Genomic DNA, 21,657 nt, shown 5'->3' with positions numbered 1-21,657 from the left:
AAAAACAGTAGATTAGAAATGAGGAATGTAAAGAGAAGAGGGACATGAATAAAGGTTAACTAAGAGGTTCATATGTGTCCAAGAAAGAGAGAAAGAAAAGAGATGGACAGTTTTCAGTCTGTGTCCACGGAGCTGCCTTGTAGGGGAAGGAGATCACACCAGAAGAGAAACCCGGCAATCCAAGCTCAGTATACCCCCCCCAGCTTTGAGAGCTATAGCTATTTTATACATATAACAGATCTTCTTCATTGGTTGAGAAAAAAACTGTTCAAAACTGTCTTGCACAAAATTTGTTGTGCATTGTATAAGTGCACCTTTTTTATAAATCTCATTTTGTTGAAAAACGTTATGCACATGTAATGACCAAAATATTGAAATCAAGATAGATAGACCCTCATAACCATGTTAAAATATTATAGTTACAGAATAAAACGCAGGATCTTCACAGTAAAACAATGAATGATCAATTGTATGTACATATGAATGTTTGTATTCTCCTTGATTCCATATTTAAAAATCTCTTATTATTTGTCTACAAGTGGCATTCAACAGAATCTAACAAGGAAAAACATGAGAGCACAGAACAAATCTTCCCGATTGTTGAACACAAAAACATTAATGAGAAAATCCCATTTATATTTTTTTGATCATCACAAAAAATATTTCTATTTCGATTAAGTGGTGATTGATTGGATTGATGATAGCACTGGATTAAAATAAAAAGCCTCCCACTGGTTGTCTGATCACAAACCTAGCCCACTGCTTTGACAAATCAATTTCAATACATCTCTGCTTTGGCTGTTATGAAGCCATTTCTGAAATACAAAGAGAAGGGGGTAGTGGAAGGAGAAGAAAGGGATAAATAACAAGGGGAGGTGGAAACAGGCAAGCGGTGGACCTCAGTTGAGAGGTCAGAGTGAAGGCTGTGCGGCCATGCCCACTGTGGGCACTCAGCTGGAACTAAATGCGGACGTCAAGACGCCAACTACTGCCAAGGACCTCTCACCCTGCTGCGCTTTCTCTCGGCTAACCCCCCGCCCTAACTGCCACCCAACACACCCCTACTCCATTTCGCGCTCATTCATTCATTCAGCCTAACATTTTCATTACTGCAAATACAGGGACAGTGGGGTTCTATCTTTGTGAAGACACTCATGGACATAAGGCCTTCTTTACTCCTTAATGCATTTATAACCATCACAAGAAAATGTCTTATTTCAAGTATTTTTTTAACCGTTGGAATTAAACATTAATTCCAACAGTATGAATTAAACATAATTCTAACTTGAACCTTAAAACCAAGGTTTTTACCCTAGACCAGACCATAGTTGTTAAGTGTCCACAACCAGATTTCTATCTGGTTGTGGATACTGTCATACCGCAGTCCCTAACTCCTTATCCAAGCCTTAACAACTAACCCTAACCCTTAACCTAATCTTATCCCTGAACCTAGAAGCAAGTCTTAACCTTCAAACAGTCTGAAAAAAGTGAGGACAGGCAGAAATGTCCTCACATTCCAAAATATACTCAGTCTGTAAGGACTATGCTTAAAATGGTCCTCACAAAGATATAAGTACAAGTACAAGTACAAGTACAAGTACACACACACACACACACACACACACACACACACACACACACACACACACACACACACACACACACACACACACACACACACACACACACACACACACACACACACACACACACACACACCATCTGTGAACACCAACACATGATGGAGCAAATCGGATTACAGTATGGAGGAAGACAAGGAGGATGATCCAAACACCATAATATCATTTCCAAGAAGGGACAGGGACGGGGCAGGGCGCGGGGCGGGCAGGTGTGTGGTGAGCTGGGGTGAGGGGTTTACCAGGGGTTGGGGCAGGGGCTTAATTGGTCAGGGGTCAGACCTACAGTGCAGTGATCTAATGGCTGTCTGGTTTGTGCACCACAGCTTAGCTCATGTTTTCTGAAAACAAGATACAGAAACTAGGCCAGGATACAAGAGATGAAAAGCACCACAAATAGCACAGTGGATAAATGAAATGCACCAAAGTTCACGTAGTTCAAACCTTTTTTTTGCAGCAGAACCTTGTTTATCTTAACTCCTTAGAGACCAGAGCTATTCAGAGGGAAATTATTTGATATGTAAGAAAATATAGAAAATCCCTGATTACAATTTATGAAACACATAACATCATACATGGATCCTGTCATTTGTGAATTGTGCATTATTAATCATGGTTCAAATGTCAGCAATGAGGTTTGATTTGTTTGGCGGTCAATTTTACCTCCTGTTGTGTTTAGGTTAGAGGCCAAGATTGGACATGAACCTTATGATATGGTCAACACAACAAGAACCGAGTGTCAGCTACGATTAGATCCTCGGATTAAATTCTTGGTGGACCCTGTCATTCGAAAGAAACACTTTCATATTATGTTTATTATCATGTGATTTGTCGACCAATATTCAATGTATTAAAAGAGATTATGGCTGCATTAGAGGATTAGAGGTCTTTTACGGAACCAGGAATGAATGCACAGTGACCCCTACACCCCTCCATACGCACACATATATTCACGCAAAAAAATTCACACCAACCTCGCCATATGTGAAGAGATTACAACGTGATTTCCAGAAATGTAGCACAAAACAATCCATTTCTCTCTCATTTGTCCGTACATGCATTTGTTTCCATGTTTATTGGTTCGAGGGTCTGCCTGTGTGACAGAAAAAGGTTGATCCTGGGGCCACAGAAGGTCAGGAATGCCAAGCATGGGTTTAAGCTGTAATGTAACATCTATGTCAAAAGCTTCATCGTGTGTAAGACTAAATCTCGGAGTTGGGTCGGGTCGAGTAGGAACTACTGAGATAATCTAATATGAACACATTCAGCGTGGTCCACAGGAGCCAGTCTGACATGTGACTGGCTGCAACACCTCAAGGTTAAAGGTCAATACAGATTTCAGCAAATCTGAGCAGGCACGGCATGAGCTTATATTCAGGGAGGGGAGGGGGCATGGCTTGGCCTCCAACCCTTACCCGTTAAGACCCTTGAAGTTTTTTACCCTGACCTAGACTTGACTCCTTCATCTGGGATGTTAGCTATACTAATTACTACCTGATAGCCGCCTGGTGCCAAACGCAATTCACTTCCCCCTGATTCTCCTCGACTCCGCTCCAACAGCTGGTGCCAACCTCACTTAGCACTCATGAAGTGTTTCAGACACAAAGTATGAGCCCCCACCTTACTTCTGCTCTGGCAAGCTACCTCTTTTGTTTAGGGTTTTGTTATCTGGCCACATGTTGTTCAGAGGGCTGGGTTCGGGGCAAAGGGTAGTTGCACTATGTAACATCAGAAGGTCGGCTGGCATGCACTCTGAAAGAAAAAGCATTTCATAAGCCAAACAAAAGGGGATTAGAATGGTGCCAAAGATGGATTTGGAATCAGAGAACTGACCCCACCCTTTTGCATCTCAAGGTTAGATATGAGACAAACGGTCTCATCTGCGGTTGGGGATTCTGTTAGTGTCTGAATAAAGGGCAAGGTTGGGTGAAGGTGGATAGAAGGAGGGCCAGAGCTACAGAGCAGTCAGATGACTTGAGGATGGGGAAGAGGAGTCTCTCTCACTCAGGACCAATTTATTTCCTCAATGCCCTAAGGCCCCCCTGTCCTACCTAGTGGCGCCCTCCACTACCTAATCTGCATGTCTCCCACTTGGCCTTAGACCCCCTTCGCTGCCCTGTGGGCCACTCCCACATCTCACTGCAACAGCTAGTCCTATCTGGAAAACCAGAGCGGGCACAGATCAATGCGAGTTTGTCTGTCATTATCAGCATGTGGGTGTATATGTGTTGTTGGGTGCATGTCTCTTTGGGGGGGGGGTGGGTGTATCACTAAGTGTGTCTACATGTGTAGGGCTATCTCTGAGCATGTCCGTGCACATGTGAATCTGAAAGCATGCAGGCCGTTTGTGTTTGTGTGTGTGTGTGTGTGTGTGTGTGTGTGTGTGTGTGTGTGTGTGTGTGTGTGTGTGTGTGTGTGTGTGTGGAGAGGAGGCCTGTCCATGTTGATTAGATAAGAGGTGAGCCCAGCAGTAGGAGGACATGCTGGTTGACCAGCACACTGATGCAGAGGCAGGGGGAAGGCAGGAGTGGTGTTTTTCCGCAGGCTCTGAAGTTTAGCCCTAAGAGGCTAACAGAGGTGATAGCCAGTCTGACTCTAGGTCACCCAGATAACATGTCTACACACCCAACATTCCTCAACTTGGGTGGATATACACCCAGTGTGGTTGAGTACATGTTGAGATGGTTGCACACATTCTTTCATCGAAGGGTTAAGGCTCACCCAATTAAACAATATAGTTGAACATGACCGGTAACAGACGATACAGTTAGAGAGCCTCGGGAGAATCTATCCAAGGTTAGGTTTAATAGTATGGACAGTAATGACAGGCAAGCTTAAACAGAAATTACAACACTAGATGCCAAAAGCTAAACTCCAGAATATGCACACCATTGAACAAAATCCTAAAATGGCTTTTCATGGCTTGAAATATCTATTATCCCAGAAATCTCTATCTGTCTGTATGCTGCGCGCATATCTCGAGATTGCCGTCACACTTGGCATGTGTATTGCTGAGGGCCCGAGGAAGTGGAGTGTCTAATGTGGTGTGATTTGGGCACATGATACATTCAATATTAATAAACTGCTCTGGATCTGCGGCGTCTGGAGCTCATCAACAACAGGCGCAATCACATCAGAAGACTGACACAAGCGAGACCAGCATAAATGACAAGGCAGTTTTTTGTAGGGGGGGATTGGTTTGGTCGTAAAAAAACCCACTTAGTTACACACTGAGAAAAAGCTGCTACACTGCACTGCACCAATGCTAAGACTCAGAACCAGACCGCTTTCAGAGCTGGAGAGTCAGCTGACCCACAGGTTAAAGGTCACGAGGAGCTGTCCAGAGCAGTGACAGGCCAGCGACGGTCAGGGGAGGTTGGTGGATAAACGAGAGACGCAGGAAAAGAGGGTTGAGGATTAGGAGCCATTGCATCAGTGAGGGATCAGCGCAGCCTATCTCATTACTCTCAGGCACAATAAGCACAACAACTCTCCAAGCACTTTATAATTGCTGCTTCCTCGGCCACAAACAAGCTACGTCTTTTACTTGTGTTTATTGTGTCTATTAGCATTATTCTACTCCTCGGTGCTTTCACTGGGAAAAGAAAACATCATCCTCTAATTGCCACATTTCTTTAATACTAGCGTACATCGGTTTCACGGGCGGTTTCTCTCCTGTCCTGGAGACGGCTGGTTAATAAAGTTTTTATCTGTCAACGAGGAGCACTGGGGAGGATCCAAGGTCACTGCTGCATATTCAAAACCTGGACGGTCGTGGAATCTACCATCACTTTTGTTTACATAATTACAGAAATAAGATGTAATTTTCTTCACTGTGCAAAAAAAGGCCAAATTGAAATTATAATTTGAGCCTGATTGTGAGTCAAGGACTTTCAAGGATGAACTTTCTAATCATCTCTTTGACAATTTCATGCATTCTTAAGATATTCTCTCAGCTTCCACATTTGCTCCTTTTTTTATTTCATAAAAATTGTATTAAATGTGCATTTAATTATGAGCTAATTCGTGCAGAAGAGAAGCGAGGGGGTACGATATATCAGAGAAGTTTAGCTAAACAGCAGCAGTGGGTTTAGACTAGCAGGAGAAACATCACAACCCTTTGCTCTCACATGCCTACAGTGTATACACACATCCCACTGACATATTAAATTGACTGGCTTTTCCAGATGTTGGATCTCAGCATGGGTTCTTCGGTCCAGCAGTTGGGCATAAAGTGTGTGTGTGTGTGTGTGTGTGTGTGTGTGTGTGTGTGTGTGTGTGTGTGTGAGTGTGTATTAATTAACAGCTAAACCTTATGGACTGGCCCCATGAACCCATAACAATTTTAGATTTTCAAAGAAATGTACAATTGAAGATCAGTAGAATAGAAATCTAACTCACACATTAAAACACACTTGTGGAAGTCATGAAAGTAGGTATACAAAATAAGCAGTTGGCCTATGTCATTACTCATTAAATGAACCTCTATCTGCCCTAATTTACTTTATCCTATTAACTAATTTCACCTACCTAGTGGCAACACCTGCGAGGACTACTATCTTTACTACCAAGCATTTAAAAATAGGATTGTGTATGTCATTAGTATTGAATGCATAATAAAAATTAAAAGTAAAAAAAAACAAAACAGCAATGAAAACACAAGTGCTGTTATGAAGGTGTTGGGTTAACCTCTGTGGCTTGTTTATCCTCTCACAGACAAGGTCAATGCCAATAATAGTCAACAGTAATATCGGAGTGTGTATTGGTCCATGGATAAAGACACCGTGACACTTGTTGGGTCGCAGCTGACGACTTGTTAATGACGGCACAGTGATACCGGGAGACTATGGGATCAAGGTGATTCCTAAGAGTTATAATCTTAGCAGTGGTAAGGATTTGCCGTGCCCCACTAAGGCTTACTGGATTAATTCAACACCAGGGACTCCACCTATAACCGGCCTCCTGCCACAAGAGCCCAGGTTGTTATTATGGAATTTTCTTGCTTTTTGATGACACCACATATGAAACTGGGAAAAAGTATTTAGAAACCCGCGCAGCCACTGATGATACACCAGCATCCGTTTTCTTCCTCGTCTTTACGCTGGATCCCGTTGATGCCGCAGCCATCGAATGTGGTATATGCATGGTTTGTGTGTTCTTTTTTTTTTCAAAGTACTTTGCCACATGTCGAGGTCAGGGGTAAAGGCTGGGAAGATTAGAGCCTATATTGACTCAATGAGAAGAGGCCATATGGGCAAATGAGATCCATGTCCGTGAAGCACTAATCTGGGGATGCCCTCTGAGTGACCAAGGATGGACACTACCCACAGCAGCTAAGCGGCTTGGGGATTCGAAAGCAGCCCGTGGCCTGCTCTACTGTACCCTGTACATTAGCTCCCCCATCTGACCCGGGATACTCAGAGAGGAAAGAGCCTGGCCTCTCAAATGAAATAAGATTTAAAAATAATATCAGGAGTAAACAAATACACAGAGTGAAATTTCCTGCATGCGGCATGAAGACATGTTTAGAATAAGCAAAGTAATTTTGTTTCTCATATGTTTCAGGCAATCTCCCGGTGTCTGGACTTTAATACTTAAATCATAAATCAGTTGGACTAAAGTCAAAGCATATACAATATATTGGCTTGTATACTGCGGATACAGATGTGTTTGAAGGGAAATAACTTCCAACGAAAGAAATATGTACAGTTATTAGCACATGAGCGAATATAATTCTGGGTGTTTGCCCCATAGCAAGTAAATGTAAAAAAAAAAAAATCATAAATAAAGCAGTAGGAGGTATGGCAAGAGAAGAAAAAAAACAAGTTGAGATAAAACAAGAAGGCGGGGGTATTTATGAGAGCTTCTGTCCCGGTGATTGGCTGCGAGGCGGGTAGCAGAAGGACAAATGGACAAATCTGAGGAGCTAATAAGAGTGAATACGGAACAGCCCTCATGGGCAAATCTGGCACTAAGATGATAATGAGATTATAAAACCCCACTATATTGCAGCAAATTGTATAAGTGTTTCATTGAACCTTGTTGAACTTTCATTTATGCATGCCAGGCTCTTTCCCTTTTTGTCTCTCCCCTTTCTTCTTTTCCCCGGGATGATGGGTAGAGTACGCGAAAGGAGGAGAGGATAAAATGCCTCCTGGATAGAGTTTACCTAGTGCAGGGGTGAACTGAAGACCACAGACTGGGCTTTCCAGACACGCTTCTAGTTAGCATAATCACAATAGCCTAAACTGTTAAAGTGCTCTGCATAGGAGATGTGATTATGTATCGCACTTCACATGTTGTCAGGATGCCTGCGTATGTCTTATACATATACATCAATAGGTAAATATAGCTGAGGGCCAACAACAACAGCAGCAGCAGTTACAAACCTGCCTTTTTCAGTTTGTTGCCTGAGCTTTGATACTTTACAGTGGATTTAAATGAATCAATTTTAACAACATGTGATGTGTTGCTGCAAGTTAAAAGCTGAATGTAATAATAAATGTGAAATAATTTCTTCTTTAGAATTTTGTTTTAAAGGACAAAACATTAAAAACTAGGTTTAAAGATAAATCAAGACATTTTTTTGTGTAAGATATTCGATATTCAAATTCCTTCCTTTAGTTGAATGCAAATCTACAATTATAATCATCCATGATTAAACTGCATGTGGCATATCTCACATACATTATATTTGGCCGTAGTATGACTTTAAAAAAAAAAAATCTCATGACTCAAATAAGTAGAGCAACACTCAACATTTCATGCACCTCACATCACTGCTGAAGAATTATATCGTGCTCAGCTTTGACAAGGTTGTATGATCATTAGCTTAGAATATTGATCAACTTCATTTCTTCCTGTTCGTCAGTTCCGACAAAGAGATGGAAACACCCTTGTCTTGGACGTGCAGTAAGGGCTCGTCTATCGACTCTGTCAGCATATCTTTGTTTCTGATCTGGATGAAGACGGTTCACCACAAAGCAAAGCACTGGAACAGATCGATAAACATTAAACAATAAACACACGTCCAGAATTGAATCAAAGTGATCAAGTCTTTGATCCGTAAGAGATGGAAACCTTCGGGACAGAGCAGATTGCCCTGTCACTACGGGACAATGCTTTGACCGGACACTAGACTGAGGGCAATGTTGCATCTAAGACACAAAATCAAGATTTGGCACAGGAATCCATAAAGGCTGGCTCACATGTTTTCTACCGATTGTTGCTGCAAAGGTACCTAATATAATGGTACTATACGCCCATCTAATCTGTTTATTTACTATGTAGTTGTGACACACTGATTCCAAAATTGTCCTTTATCAAGTGTCTACATATAATGCATCCAAATAAATACACCTGGTCAGAGACCCTGTAATGCAGTTCATCATGGTTATTGTAAAATCAAGTCCTTCTTTTCTTTCCAGGGTCCAGAAGGTTTGTTTTGTTTTTATTGAGTTGCTGAAGATTTAGTCCCCTCGGTATTGTCACAACATGAAGCTTCTGAAACTGAACTTGCCCCTTTAGTGTCTCAGAATCACAAAACTCAATAGGAGGGAAAAAAAGAGAATATATAACAACATCCTAGCAATGCCTTGGCACTCCCTGTTGCCCACAAAAACCGATAGACACCATTTCTGACTTTTCTCCTCTTTTTCAGTCCTTTGCCTTCAATATGACCTCATCACCGTTACCTCAAGTTTGATGTAAACTGATGCAATTGGGGGGCACCATGGTAACTCAACTGGTAAAGTCTAAACTATGCCTTTCCATTTGCTCTACCTTGACCTACCAGTCACTCTCTACTCTATCAAATAAAGCAAATTAAACCAAATTGTTTACTCATGTCCAAACGTTCCTTACAAACCACTAATCCCAGACATCAGGAGACTTTGGTGTCAGCATTTTCCACAACACTGTGATAGAGTCTGTCATCACTGTGACCCACACAATAGCCTGATCCAAAATCAGTGGATCCAGGTCAAAGGTTAGGGTCCGGTTCACCAGAGTTTACCTGTCTATTTCCTGCAGCACTAGCACAACGTGTGCCAGTCAGACAAAGAAAACACTCCCGACACATTACGGGAAAACACACACACACACACACACACACACACACACACACACACACACACACACACACACACACACACACACACACACACACACACACACACACACACACACACACACACACTCATGACAGACAGACTCATGTGATCTTCCATTGAGGCAGCGGACTTCCACTTTACCAAGCTGAAAAAACAGTGGTTGGAGGGTGTGAGGTTAATTTGACTGGGCCTGAGTTTCCTCTTCAAGAGTTAAGTAACACAAACATCAATCAAACAGTGTGTGTGTGTGTGTGTGTGTGTGTGTGTGTGTGCGCGCGCGTGTGTGTTTGGTAGAGGTGCAGACAGCTAGAGGTGTTTCATGGTCAGCAGAGCATGGATCAGAGAGGTGAAGGTAACGGTCAAGTCAAACCTACAGGAGGACGGAGTAAATTCACAGTAACCGTATGACTGTGTGTGTGTGTGTGTGTGTGTGTGTGTGTGTGTGTGTGTGTGTGTGTGCTCTGTGTTAGCCTGTTTTATGCCGTCACTGATGCACGAGCCTTAGGTAAAGAGAAAACGCAGAGTGACCTCATTGCGCCGGAATTATTGTCAGTTCATTAACACTATTGCGCCAGTTTTTTAGATAATTATTTTCATTCAACATACTAAAATCAAGCCGTCCTTCCGACTAAATTCGCTTTTAATTACGGAAGATAAAGTAGGAAAGCGAGAAAAGCTGGCACCTCACAAAAGGACATACAGTGGTGTTTTTATGTTGTGAAAGAAAATGAAAGTGAGTCTCTTTCTGCAGTCCATTAGGGTTAATTACAGCCTTGTGTTAGGATGCTTGTAACAGAGCAGGGTTGGTAATTAAAGTACAGGTAAGACATTAACTTACTTTTGTTAGCCATTAATCAGTGTTTACCTTCAGAGAGCTCTCCCTTTGTAATTAATAATCAGCCTGGACAATGAGTAATCACCCAGTTGTGTGCACATGTGTGTGTGTGTGCTTACGTGTGTGTGTGTGTGTGTGTTTGTGTTATTAGCAAAGGGAGTTTTCCCACCTTTGAAATAGCATCTTTACTGATCATCAATCTCAACTGGAAAAAAAGTCAATAAACGGAGCAACAAAAACAGAGGAGGCCCTTTACGAGAAAAAAAACTATTTTTTCGTCAACCTATTTCACCGATATTGTGTTTATCTTGGCATCTAAACGGCAGCGTAGTTTTGAATGATTATATCCAGGAAGGCCTCAGTATTGCCACTTAACCAGCACCCCACTGACTAACTTGTTTCTCCGGCAGCCTTGAAGCTACTACACACACACACACACACACACACACACACACACACACACACACACACACACACACACACACACACACACACACACACACACACACACACACACACACACACACACACACACACACACACACACACACACACACACACACACACACACAAAGGGAGATTTTCCAGCAGGAGATCGGTTCCAGTTTATCTGCATATTTAGCCTGTGTTCGGTGTGCTCCTAACTGATAAAATTCTGCTCGTGTGCCAGGCCACTGCCAAACACCAGAGCAATGACCTTCTTCGGGGGGGAACAAATTCCTTGTGCACCATGGCAATACAGAACTGAGTGAAAAGAAGAAAGATTAACACAAACAAATAAATAAGAGGAAAGAAAGAGGGAAGCTCGCCAGTGAAATGCGAAGGGAATGGGTCCAGGTTTTATCGCATTTAAAACAAGAAATGCAGTGGTTAGCAGACCCCCCCATACAGTTACTCTCCCTACTCTCTCGCTCTCTCTCTCTGGGTCCTTTCAGCCATGAGCGCCATGCTGGTACACTGCCGTTGCTTCACAGATGATTAGGAATAACAGACAAGCTCTGCCTCCACTTCTCCCTATACCTCCCTCTGCCAAGACTCTACCAGCATGGAGAACACAATCATCATATCATCACTGCACCACACAGGGAGACAGGATGCAAGCGAAGGAGGGGAGAGGCAGACGTATAGGGAAAGTCGGAGGCAGAGCGGGGAAGTGGAGAGGGAGAGGAACAGACGCTGAGCCACAAAAAAAAAGAGCAAAGGCAAGACTTGTCCTTCAACCCATTTTCCCATCATGCTGTCTGACCAGTCCCAGTGGCCATGTCTAAGTACACATCCAATACTTTGTTAGCCTTAAGACATCTTACTGTGTGTGTGTGTGTGTGTGTGTGTGTGTGTGTGTGTGTGTGTGTGTCTGATCACATGCCATTCTCCACAGCAGCTGAATCGCCCCGGGCCCGGCTCTGTCTGGCTCCACACAAGAGCAGCGGATCACACTGCGATGTGTGTCTGCATATGTGCATGTGCATTGCATGACAACAAGGAGTCACCGGTCTGTCCTCTGCTGCTGAGACACTTATGGTCAACCCCGATTACCGCCACCTACAGAGACACTCACATACTCCACCATAGCAACGCAGACAACAGCAGTCATGGCGGCACAAGAGGTGACTGCTGGGGGCAGTGTGTGCGTGGATTCAAGGGCTGGGCCTCGATGCCCTGACAGGCTTCCCTCAACCTTCTCTCAACCTCATCACCTCTGCTGCTCTGCTGTGACTCTCGCCACAATTGCCGCTGCCTGTGAACCTGCCAGGCTGCCAAGGACACAAAGACGACCGAGTCAACCTTTGACATCGGAAGCTGCCACCAAAAGACCAGAGACAAGCTGAGTTGGCAGCTCTGTTAACAGGCCAGAGACTCGGATCTTTTCAGCTCGGTTAAAGTAGCAAAAGTCAATAGAGCACGAGTCAATAGTGCATACATACAGATGGACGCTGTGTCAAACAGGACAATGTCAGGCATGCCAGCAGTTTCAAAAAGTAGACCTGGATATCTTGGCTCAAAGGTTGCTGTGTCTCGATCGGCAGCAGTCACCGAGAAGAGACATAAAACATCAAAGTAAAAAAAACTGACATTTGAACATGAAATACAATATGGGTTTTGTATTGAAGGCTGGATGACATTTAAGGAGCTGATTCACCGGTAGATGTTAAGGCCACCCACCCACACAGTTCCATGTGGAACATGGTGTTTCAGTGAGCTGAGATGAGATAGCAGTGTTTGAGATGTCTCTGCCGACACGTGGAGCATGTGTAAGATGGCCTACAGATTCACCATGATGTCAATGAGGGGCTTTGAAGAGAATAAAATCTCAAAAGCAGGATCTCCTGAACCGTATGTGCGCACACATGTAAAAATCAATGCTTAAACATACACGCGTGCATTTACTCATTTGGCAGATGCTTTTATCCAAAGCAACGTAGAAGTCAGGGATAGTACTAAAGCTTCAGGAAAGTAGGAGACCTTGAAGTAAGGGCTTAAATCTGACAAAGTGCAGGAGAGCAGGTTAAGAGGAGCACAGGAGGTGTGAGTCAGGCATGTTAGGTTGTTGGGAGGTTTCACCAGAAAGTAAAAAAAAGATAAACGGATGCTTTCAATAATTACGACATATATTTCGTTTCCTGTTTCCAGGCTTGATTTTCTGTTTGTGTGCTCCCTGTGTGTGTGTGTGCCTGCACGAGCATGTCTGCATGTGGGTCACTCTTCAAACAACACTGCAATCATCATCTCTTATCAACGGTCATGTCGAGGATTACAGCTTTCATCCCTAATCCAACATTAAGGACACATTCTCATGATGGCCGTGACATCATCAAGGCCAGTCAACCAGCGAGAGGGCACAGGGACAGGAAGCCAAACACCACAGGAGAGGATTAATGAATATAAGAGACGGAGTAGATGATGAAAAGGAAAGAGGAAAAGGGCGCAACACAAAAAACAAGACGAAAATAGAAACAAAATCAAGCGGCTCATTTCTGTAGTGTGTGAGAGACAGCCTGTGTTTCTGTGTGTGTTTCAAGATAATCTGCCGCCGCTTCAGTCTCTCTGACAATGATCCCTCTCAATCAGCCCTACTAAGACCTGCAATCTACCCAACACCCACCAGCATGTGCGCATGTACACAAATGTGTCCACACAAGCATAGAAATACATGCACACACTCACGCACACGCACAAGAACGAGAACCGACACATCACACTGCACTGACTGAAACCTGATGATCTGCAGATGCGCACCACCGAAGAACACATTTACTTGTGCTCATATGATTTGTCATTAATGCACATTTTTGCTGTTAGGTAAACACACCAACCTGTAATGTTACACCCTTTGTGAAGTTTGTATATTTTGCTCTAAACTATGACCAGAGATATAGTGTTGAATAAAACCAGTTAAAATAGTTTTGCCCATCTCTGTCTTCCAGAAATCATTATTTTCTTAAGGTTATATTTAAGGAACGTATAGTAAAGGTTTTTGAACCTTTAAACATATGAATGACCAGGTAAATCACCAGTAAAAACTCATAATTTAATACTTTGACAACAACTACATCAGTGACCTTCGTAGTCAACCATGGTTTACCTTTTCTTCTTTGACTGTAAACACTTGGCCGAGCTAACTTCTGTGCTTGGATTACTAAGTCATTACCTCAAACGATATTTACACATGTATTTACACTGAAAGCAACCAGTTATGCTGAAGTAGAAACGGAGTAATCATGTTGTCAGTGTTGAAGTGTGTTTATACACAGTTTGTTTGATACCTGCAGAGACTCGGGGGCAGTCTGGCAGCATGGGATCCAGCGGCGTGTCCAGGGGCTCTGAACTCGACACCCAGTTACAACAGTGCTGAAGGAAAAAAAAACAGGAATTGCCAGTTAAAAACTCTGAGCAAAAGATTTCTCATTATTGCTAAATGTTGCTTCTACAAAAGATTGTAAACACTTCCACAAAGACGACTCGAGGCATATGAAGGGTTTGTGTATGGGAAATGAATTTGTGGCATTCTCCAGTTTTATTCCCACAAACACACATGTATGCTCAAAGATGGAAACACAACAGGGGGAAGGATTTTTTTTTCTTTTATCTCCTCCTGATGAGCAGCATTTCTGTACTTCATGGAAACAAAGCAGGTTTAATTGAAACTCAAAGTAACATTGAAAGAAAAAAAAAAGAAAACGGACAAGAAAGGAAAAAGAGGGAGGCAAGGGAGACAAAGAAAAGGGGGACAGGTGGGGGAGCAGAAGGGGAGGGACCATGAGCGAGAAAGCAGTATGTGTGTGTGTGTGTGTGGCTGAGAAGGATGGGAGGAGAGGGGGAGGGAGGGACGGAGAGAGAGAGATAGAAAGAGAGACAGCAACAAGCAATTAAAAGCTCTGTGACATGTTGCTCAGACAGCTTGGCGTTTGTTTGTGGTGGAGAGCTGAGGCCTTCTACCATGGTGGATCAGTTGGTGCCCTGGGGGAGGGCGTCTGCCCAGCTTGCTGACCCATAACCCCCTGCAAACACCCCTAGTCCTCTCAAACCCCCCTGTGGTTGACAACTCTACTGTCAGAAAGAAGAGAAGACCTCTTTATCCACTTTTTGCTGTCTTCATCTCCCTGCCTGCGTGGCGCCCCCTCTTTCTACCTAGTAAGTTATTTCAAAGACATCCCGGTTACACCAAATGTAACTTTAATGAACCATGTCAGTTACTAACAATACTACGAAACAGCTTTTCCCATGCTTTGAGTTTTCTTTCTCTTGGTCGGCAGAAGACAACATATCACCGTGCACTGTGGATCCGTATGCCGTGGCTTGTAAGGCTAGTGCAAAAACAAGGGAAAAGGGAGAGAGGGAAAGAGGGAGGGTGACAAGGAATGCTTGGAGAAGACGTTCCCCAGATAAGATAAAAGTTCAATAGAAGAAAGAGAAAATGTAAAGAGATTAGAATGTGCAGCTGGCGTCCTTCTGAATCATTCCTTATCTGCCCTTGTTTTCCTTTCACCCTGGCCCCCGACAGCCATTACAGTGTTGTGCATGTTTGCGTGTGTTTGTGCGCTTGTGTGCGTGGGTCAGTGATTGCATTGCGGGGGGTCTTCCTCAAAGATGAGTAGCGTTGTGAACCCTTCAAACACAAAAACACACACGCAAAAGCACAAACACGCTTGTGCATTTTTGCCCTCAGCGACCCTGACTCCCAAGGCCCTGACAGGGGAGGGACTGGACAGATAGATGTGTGAAACTTCTCCCACTTCAGCCGCACCAACACACACACACAACACACACACACACACACACACACACACACACACACAAACACGCAAAATTCAGGGTCACATCACACACACCCGCACAGATATTTTTATATATAAAGATGTGTTATTAAATGGTTCTCTGATGATTGCTGTTATCAACAACAAGCAGGTAATGTTTTCCCCCCTGTTTGTTTGTTGGTTTGTATGTTTGCTAGTTTGACTATAAACAATATTAAGCAAAAACTGCTTAACGGATTACAGCAGAACTTGGTGGAAGGATGGGGTGTGGGTCAGGGAAGAAACCATTACATTTCGGTGTGGATCCATGAATTTTGCTTGCTTGCACACCGAGGAGACTGATTTCTATTTGTGCTCTACTGAGTGTCATTCTAGTTACTGATTCGAATATTATAACAATGTGTATTGCTATTATTATTGAAATTATAACAACTTATGTCTTTATAACAATCTGAAAGCGCCTCAAATACAGTTATATAACTGTTCCTGGTCAATCTCTCCCCCATTCCTCTCCTTTCAACCCATCCTGGTGGAGGCAGATGGCCGCCCACCCTGAGTCTGGTTCTGCGTTCTGGACTTTTTCCTCTCCACTGTCACCACGTGTTTTCTCAATGTGGGGACTGTCGGGTTTCTCTCAACCTTGCTCTGCAAAGTGCTACGAGATAACGTCGCTATAAAAATTTAATTGAATTACACAGGGACACTGAACATAATTGAGGTCCATAAGCTTCTGCAGCTTCGTCAAACTGAGCATCTGTTCATACCTGGGATCAACATGCGTCTTGCATTTGATGATGTGCTCACAAGTGGCCAGCTCTAAGTATGACAGTTCACACCTGGCATTAGAATGCGCCTTCACATTCGTCCCGAGTGACCAATTGTGATCAGCTCTCACATCCCCGCTCCATATGCAAATAAACACGTACATAATTGCTGTTAGCAAAGACAAAATGTCTCGTTCTTTTTAAGTCTGACTATGACAGACGGCTCCATTGTGTTTGTGTGTGTGTGTGTGTGACAGAGGGGGAGAGAGTGAGGGAGTGGGGCGAGGAGGGGCTGATCGAATCAACGCGCACAGGTCTACAATGAAATAAGATTTTACTTATTTAAAACTGTCAAAGATATTTCGAAAATCAATATGATGTTGTGCTGTCGGCCACAAATAAATCAATGTATGGGAAACACTAAGAAATGAAAAACTATTTTAATTCATCATGAAGCGGCAGCAGGTCAGAGGACTCAGTAGGTGGTCCTTCAACGTGGCCCACGACACATTCACGTACACACTGCTAAAAGAATGCAGCCATAATTAATATGGCGCAGACGAACTCTGAATGTGCTCTGAGTGATCGGATCTCAATGCGTCCTGGGTGCACTCACACATGTTAATGCCACATTTGAATATTGCTTGACCTGTGCGTCATATTTTTATCCCACAGCCATATATTTACCTAAAGCTCAAAGAGAAATATAGAAACTCATTACGGGAGATGAGTGTGATGAAACATCTGGTCCATGTAATCCTTATCAAATATGATCAACTAAGTGTGTCCAGAAACATTTGTTATTAAAAGAAAGTTTGGCTCATGTGTGATCCATTGCCGTCCAATCAAAAGAAATAGAAATGAACCAAAGTACAAATCTAACCTTCTCCACTCTCTTCCTCTATATTTCATTTCTTCAACCCTGTCAATCAAAAGTGCGAGTGGTGCATGGGAAGGAAAACAGCATACGAGGAGCCAAAGAGGTTATAGAAAGATCAGCAGAGACACGAGGGGAGGGGAGGTGGAAGGGAGGGGTTCAGCGTTGGGGGAAGATGACAAGTCATCTCGGTAAACAGTAGCATATTGTGTATTTTTAGATCCTCTGCTTTGCCCTAGATGTGCTCTCCTCCGAGCCTGGGCTTGAGGGCAGAGCGGTGTAGAGCGGCACAGAAGCAGTGGGGCTCCTTGACTGCTACATCAAGTGTCTCATTGTATCTCCTTTAATTCATTCAGTCTGTCTGGAGGAAGATGTCAGCTGGGCTGTGGCGCAGGGGGCTGAAGGCGGCTGGAGAGAGGGGAAGGAGTGGAGTCTTTCAAAGAGCCCTCCTCCCTCACCCTTCATCTCCGCCATCGCCACCAATGGAGGCAGGGAGGCAGGGAGGCCGGGGCTTGAATAGATTTGTCAAGGCAACCACATACATGTGCACTCACACACACACACGAGCGCACGGAGCGCACAGCCCCAGTTCTGCAAGCGACCGCAGGCATAACAGCAGTCACATAAAGGCGAGGCCTGCTGGCTGGGATTAGAGGAGGCCGATGTGACAAAAGGATGGCACATCACATCAGCTGCCTCTGTCGCAGAGCACCATCACTTCAAGCAGCCCGTCCGCTGATCAATGGCTCCACTGAACTGAAGGCAGGCAGAGACAAACATGTAAACAGATCTGACGCTAACCCGCACCTCTGCTGCTCTGTGCATGTGTGTCTGTGTTCGGATTTCCACTGAATATGCACATACACACACACACATTCCCACGCATACCCATGCACACACTTAGGCCACACACAAAGCCTTTTATTTTACTTAGCGCAGTTATCAACTTTATCAAGTACAAAGTTGAAGTAAAAAGGTAAGTTAGAGGTTAGGGCTAAGTGCTGAAGGTAACCAATGGGCTGCCAGCATGGTGTGAGAGTATAAATGACAAACAGGTGTCAGATCCACCCCCGTACCTGTGAAGGATGCTTTTAAGCCTCCTCCGTTATGTGTATATGTGTGTGTGTGTGATCCACCACCTGCTGCCTTCTGCAAGTCAGAGTGGAAGCCTCTCCGCTTCGTTCACACAAACACACACGCAGACATGCACTCGCGCACATGGAGAATAATGGACACAATACGTTGCACTCAGCTGACGGTGGGGTGATCTAATGGAGCCATCACAAGGACCAAATAGGTCTCTTGTAGGTGTCCACATCCACTGCACAGTGAGTGTCGCAGGAACACACACACACACACACACACACACACACACACACACACACACACACACACACACACACACACACACACACACACACACACACACACACACACACACACACACACACAAGGCCTTTAAAAGAGGATGTGCACTCCCTATCCTCCTAAACCTGCATTAAGACAACAGCCAACTCAGGTTTCATGAACAGACCCAGATTATCAGTTGTATGAATCATAAAGAAGGGGACTGAATAATTAGATAACTTACTAAATGATTTCATGATAACTTCTGTAGATTTGAATACAAAAATTAAAGGTAGGGTTGGTAAGTCGTTTCTGAAACACTGTCCCAGGACTTTAATAAACACAACGGACCGAATGAAATGATTGGCTGGTGTACCTGTCTGTCACTAACCAACCTGACTACTTGACCGCACCCTGCCTGAACTCTCAGAGCGCATGACTGGAGTCTTCAGTCGCAGAGACATACATCGCTGAAGCAGACACCGTCGTCACAAGTTAGCCAACGGGACGCGGAAAAGTCGTCTTCTAGCCGTTTGCGTTCATGTGTTTGGCCGTGTAGCTTTGAGCAGCAAACGATTTAACGGTTGCATATTTTCAAAGTGTATCCTACTCGTTCTAGCTTTTCCGGGCCTTCCAACCCCAACTTTAACTACAATCTGTGTAGTACACGTATTTTCAGTTGCATCTGATTGAGTTTAATGGTTAAACAGTATCGACACCTCCTTTTTTTCTCCAAACACATAGGACCAACTCCCATGATAAAAACTGTGCCAAGAGTACAAAAGTCCCCTGAACCATAACACACATGACAGTCTGCAACCTAACTTCTCAGAAAGTAGTTCCGAGAATCAGTTCTTGCTCGCTCTGTGTGTGTCTGTATCTCCCACCTCATCCGGTTGCTGTATAATCTCTATGGATTAGGATGGTTTATTCATGACCATAGTGTACTCTGTATGTGTGTGTGTGTGCACGTGTGTATATGTATATGTGTGTGTGTGTGTGTGTGTGCTCTGGGCAGGCCACTAGAGTGTGACAGCAGGCCAGCACGGTGACAGGAGACACCTTGGAGACTGTGACAGGCTGCCAGCTGTACACCATCATTCACATTTCTCTCTCTCACTCACTTCTCCTCACTATGCTACTCATCTATCCCCACATTCATCTCTTCATCTCCTCTCCTCCATCTGTATTCACTCCATTCACAGCCTACCTGTCTTTTTGTTTTTCCTCTCCACAACTCTACCCTATGTGCTTTCTCTGCGGCAGTCAACAGGATTTAAATAATTGAACATTTCTCATACTTTATTTCTACGTCTATTTTTTTTCCCGTCTCGGTCAATAGATGAGTATTTCCATCTCAGCCACTCCTTTTGCTTTTCCCTCACCATCACTCTGTTTTTCTCCTCCCCGGGCAGTGACGTCACTTGCCCCTCATCTGACCCATTTGGTCTGTATAACACGGCCCAGCAGGTGCAGATCTCTAAGTCCCATCTTCTCTTTCTTACTCTCCTCTTCTCATCTCTCCATCCCACCATCTAGTGACTTCTTGAACCCTGGAGGGAGGGAATTATCTCCGTCCGACGAGAACAGAGCAGGGCACTGCTGGAGTGCCCCGACCTCACATGCACACCTTCGTACGGGCACCCATATTTATACATAACCCAAAGCATTCCTCTGTATCACTGATAGCTCCCCTCTGTGATGTGCTATAACATCCAGGCCTGCCTGCTTGTGAGTGTTTGCACTCAGTGGGCTGGTCTGCAAGTGTTGCTTATGTTCAAGATCCAGCTGTGTGTGGGTTAGTGATAGAGAGATACTTTAAAATGGAGCACCGATGCATTTGATGCTGGGTCTTTGTGTGTTCATGTGTGTCTGTGTATTACACCGCACCAACAGAGGCATGTGTGAAAATTAAAAGTCAAACTTGAGAAAAATGAGCCAACAATAGAGCTGTGGTCAAATTGGACCAGAGTGAATTGGGTCCCTCAGTATTTGTTACTTCCACGAAGGAGGTTATGTTTTTCGTCATCTTCTGATATTTAGCAGGATTACGTGAAATCTACTGGACAGATTACCATGAAATTTACTGGAAAGATGCAGTATGGGTCAGGAAAAAACTCATTAAATTTTGGTGCAAATCCAGATCAGGGGGTGGCTTAAGTATTTTTCTTTTACTGTCTTTAACATTGTGAGAGAACGTGTCAACATTTTCACAGTTTTCCAAGAGAATAATTCACTGGTATTGATGAAAAATCTGTAAATGTTTAGGGGACAGATAATTATAAGCGTTTGCATTTAGGTGCAGATTCAGATAATTTAAATGTGGTGTAATAAGGGGACCATTGGGCCTTGGCAGAGGTATGCACTTTCCGAGTGTCATTCTAGTTTCTAATGTGAAAAGACTGGGACAGATTACATTATTTTTGTTAATTTCCCCCAACAGCATCAATCAGAAAGTGGAAATATGAACAAATAATCGGTCTCATAACTTCACAATGAACTTAAGTGGTTTTCATTTGTAATTGTCTTCATCGAACTATAATAGTAGATTAACAAACTGTCAAATTGCCACTTTTGTATTAAAATACTGAGCGTACCTATTCTTCTATTATCAAGCTAGTAAAAACAATAGTAATCAAAACATTTTGCTTTACCAATAACTCATTATTAATTAATTCGTTTTTTTGAGAAAATAAAACTAACACATTTTGTTAAGTAAAATCAATGTCATTATTAGCATAATAAGTAATGGTCAATGAGAGAAAAATCTATCATATAACCACTGTTTTAGAATTAGCAACAAGTAGTGAGTCCAAAACAAAGTTGGTGAT

The 21,657-nt window shown here is 43.5% G+C and overlaps 1 protein-coding gene across 1 annotated transcript in view; it reads right to left on the bottom strand.

Moving 5' to 3' along the window:
• The window catches only part of fam172a (family with sequence similarity 172 member A), a 156,251-nt gene that overhangs the window by 30,007 nt on the left and 104,587 nt on the right, over nt 1-21,657 (bottom strand). The window contains exon 10 of the mRNA XM_035166498.2: nt 14,348-14,432. Within this exon, the coding sequence (XP_035022389.1) occupies nt 14,348-14,432 (85 nt within the window). The remainder of the gene's footprint in view (nt 1-14,347; nt 14,433-21,657) is intronic.

The sequence above is a fragment of the Hippoglossus stenolepis genome, chromosome 9 (assembly GCF_022539355.2).
Source record: "Hippoglossus stenolepis isolate QCI-W04-F060 chromosome 9, HSTE1.2, whole genome shotgun sequence".
NCBI lineage: Eukaryota > Metazoa > Chordata > Actinopteri > Pleuronectiformes > Pleuronectidae > Hippoglossus > Hippoglossus stenolepis.
Note: the sequence above shows the minus strand (reverse complement) of the source record. Positions and strands in the feature narration are given on the sequence as shown.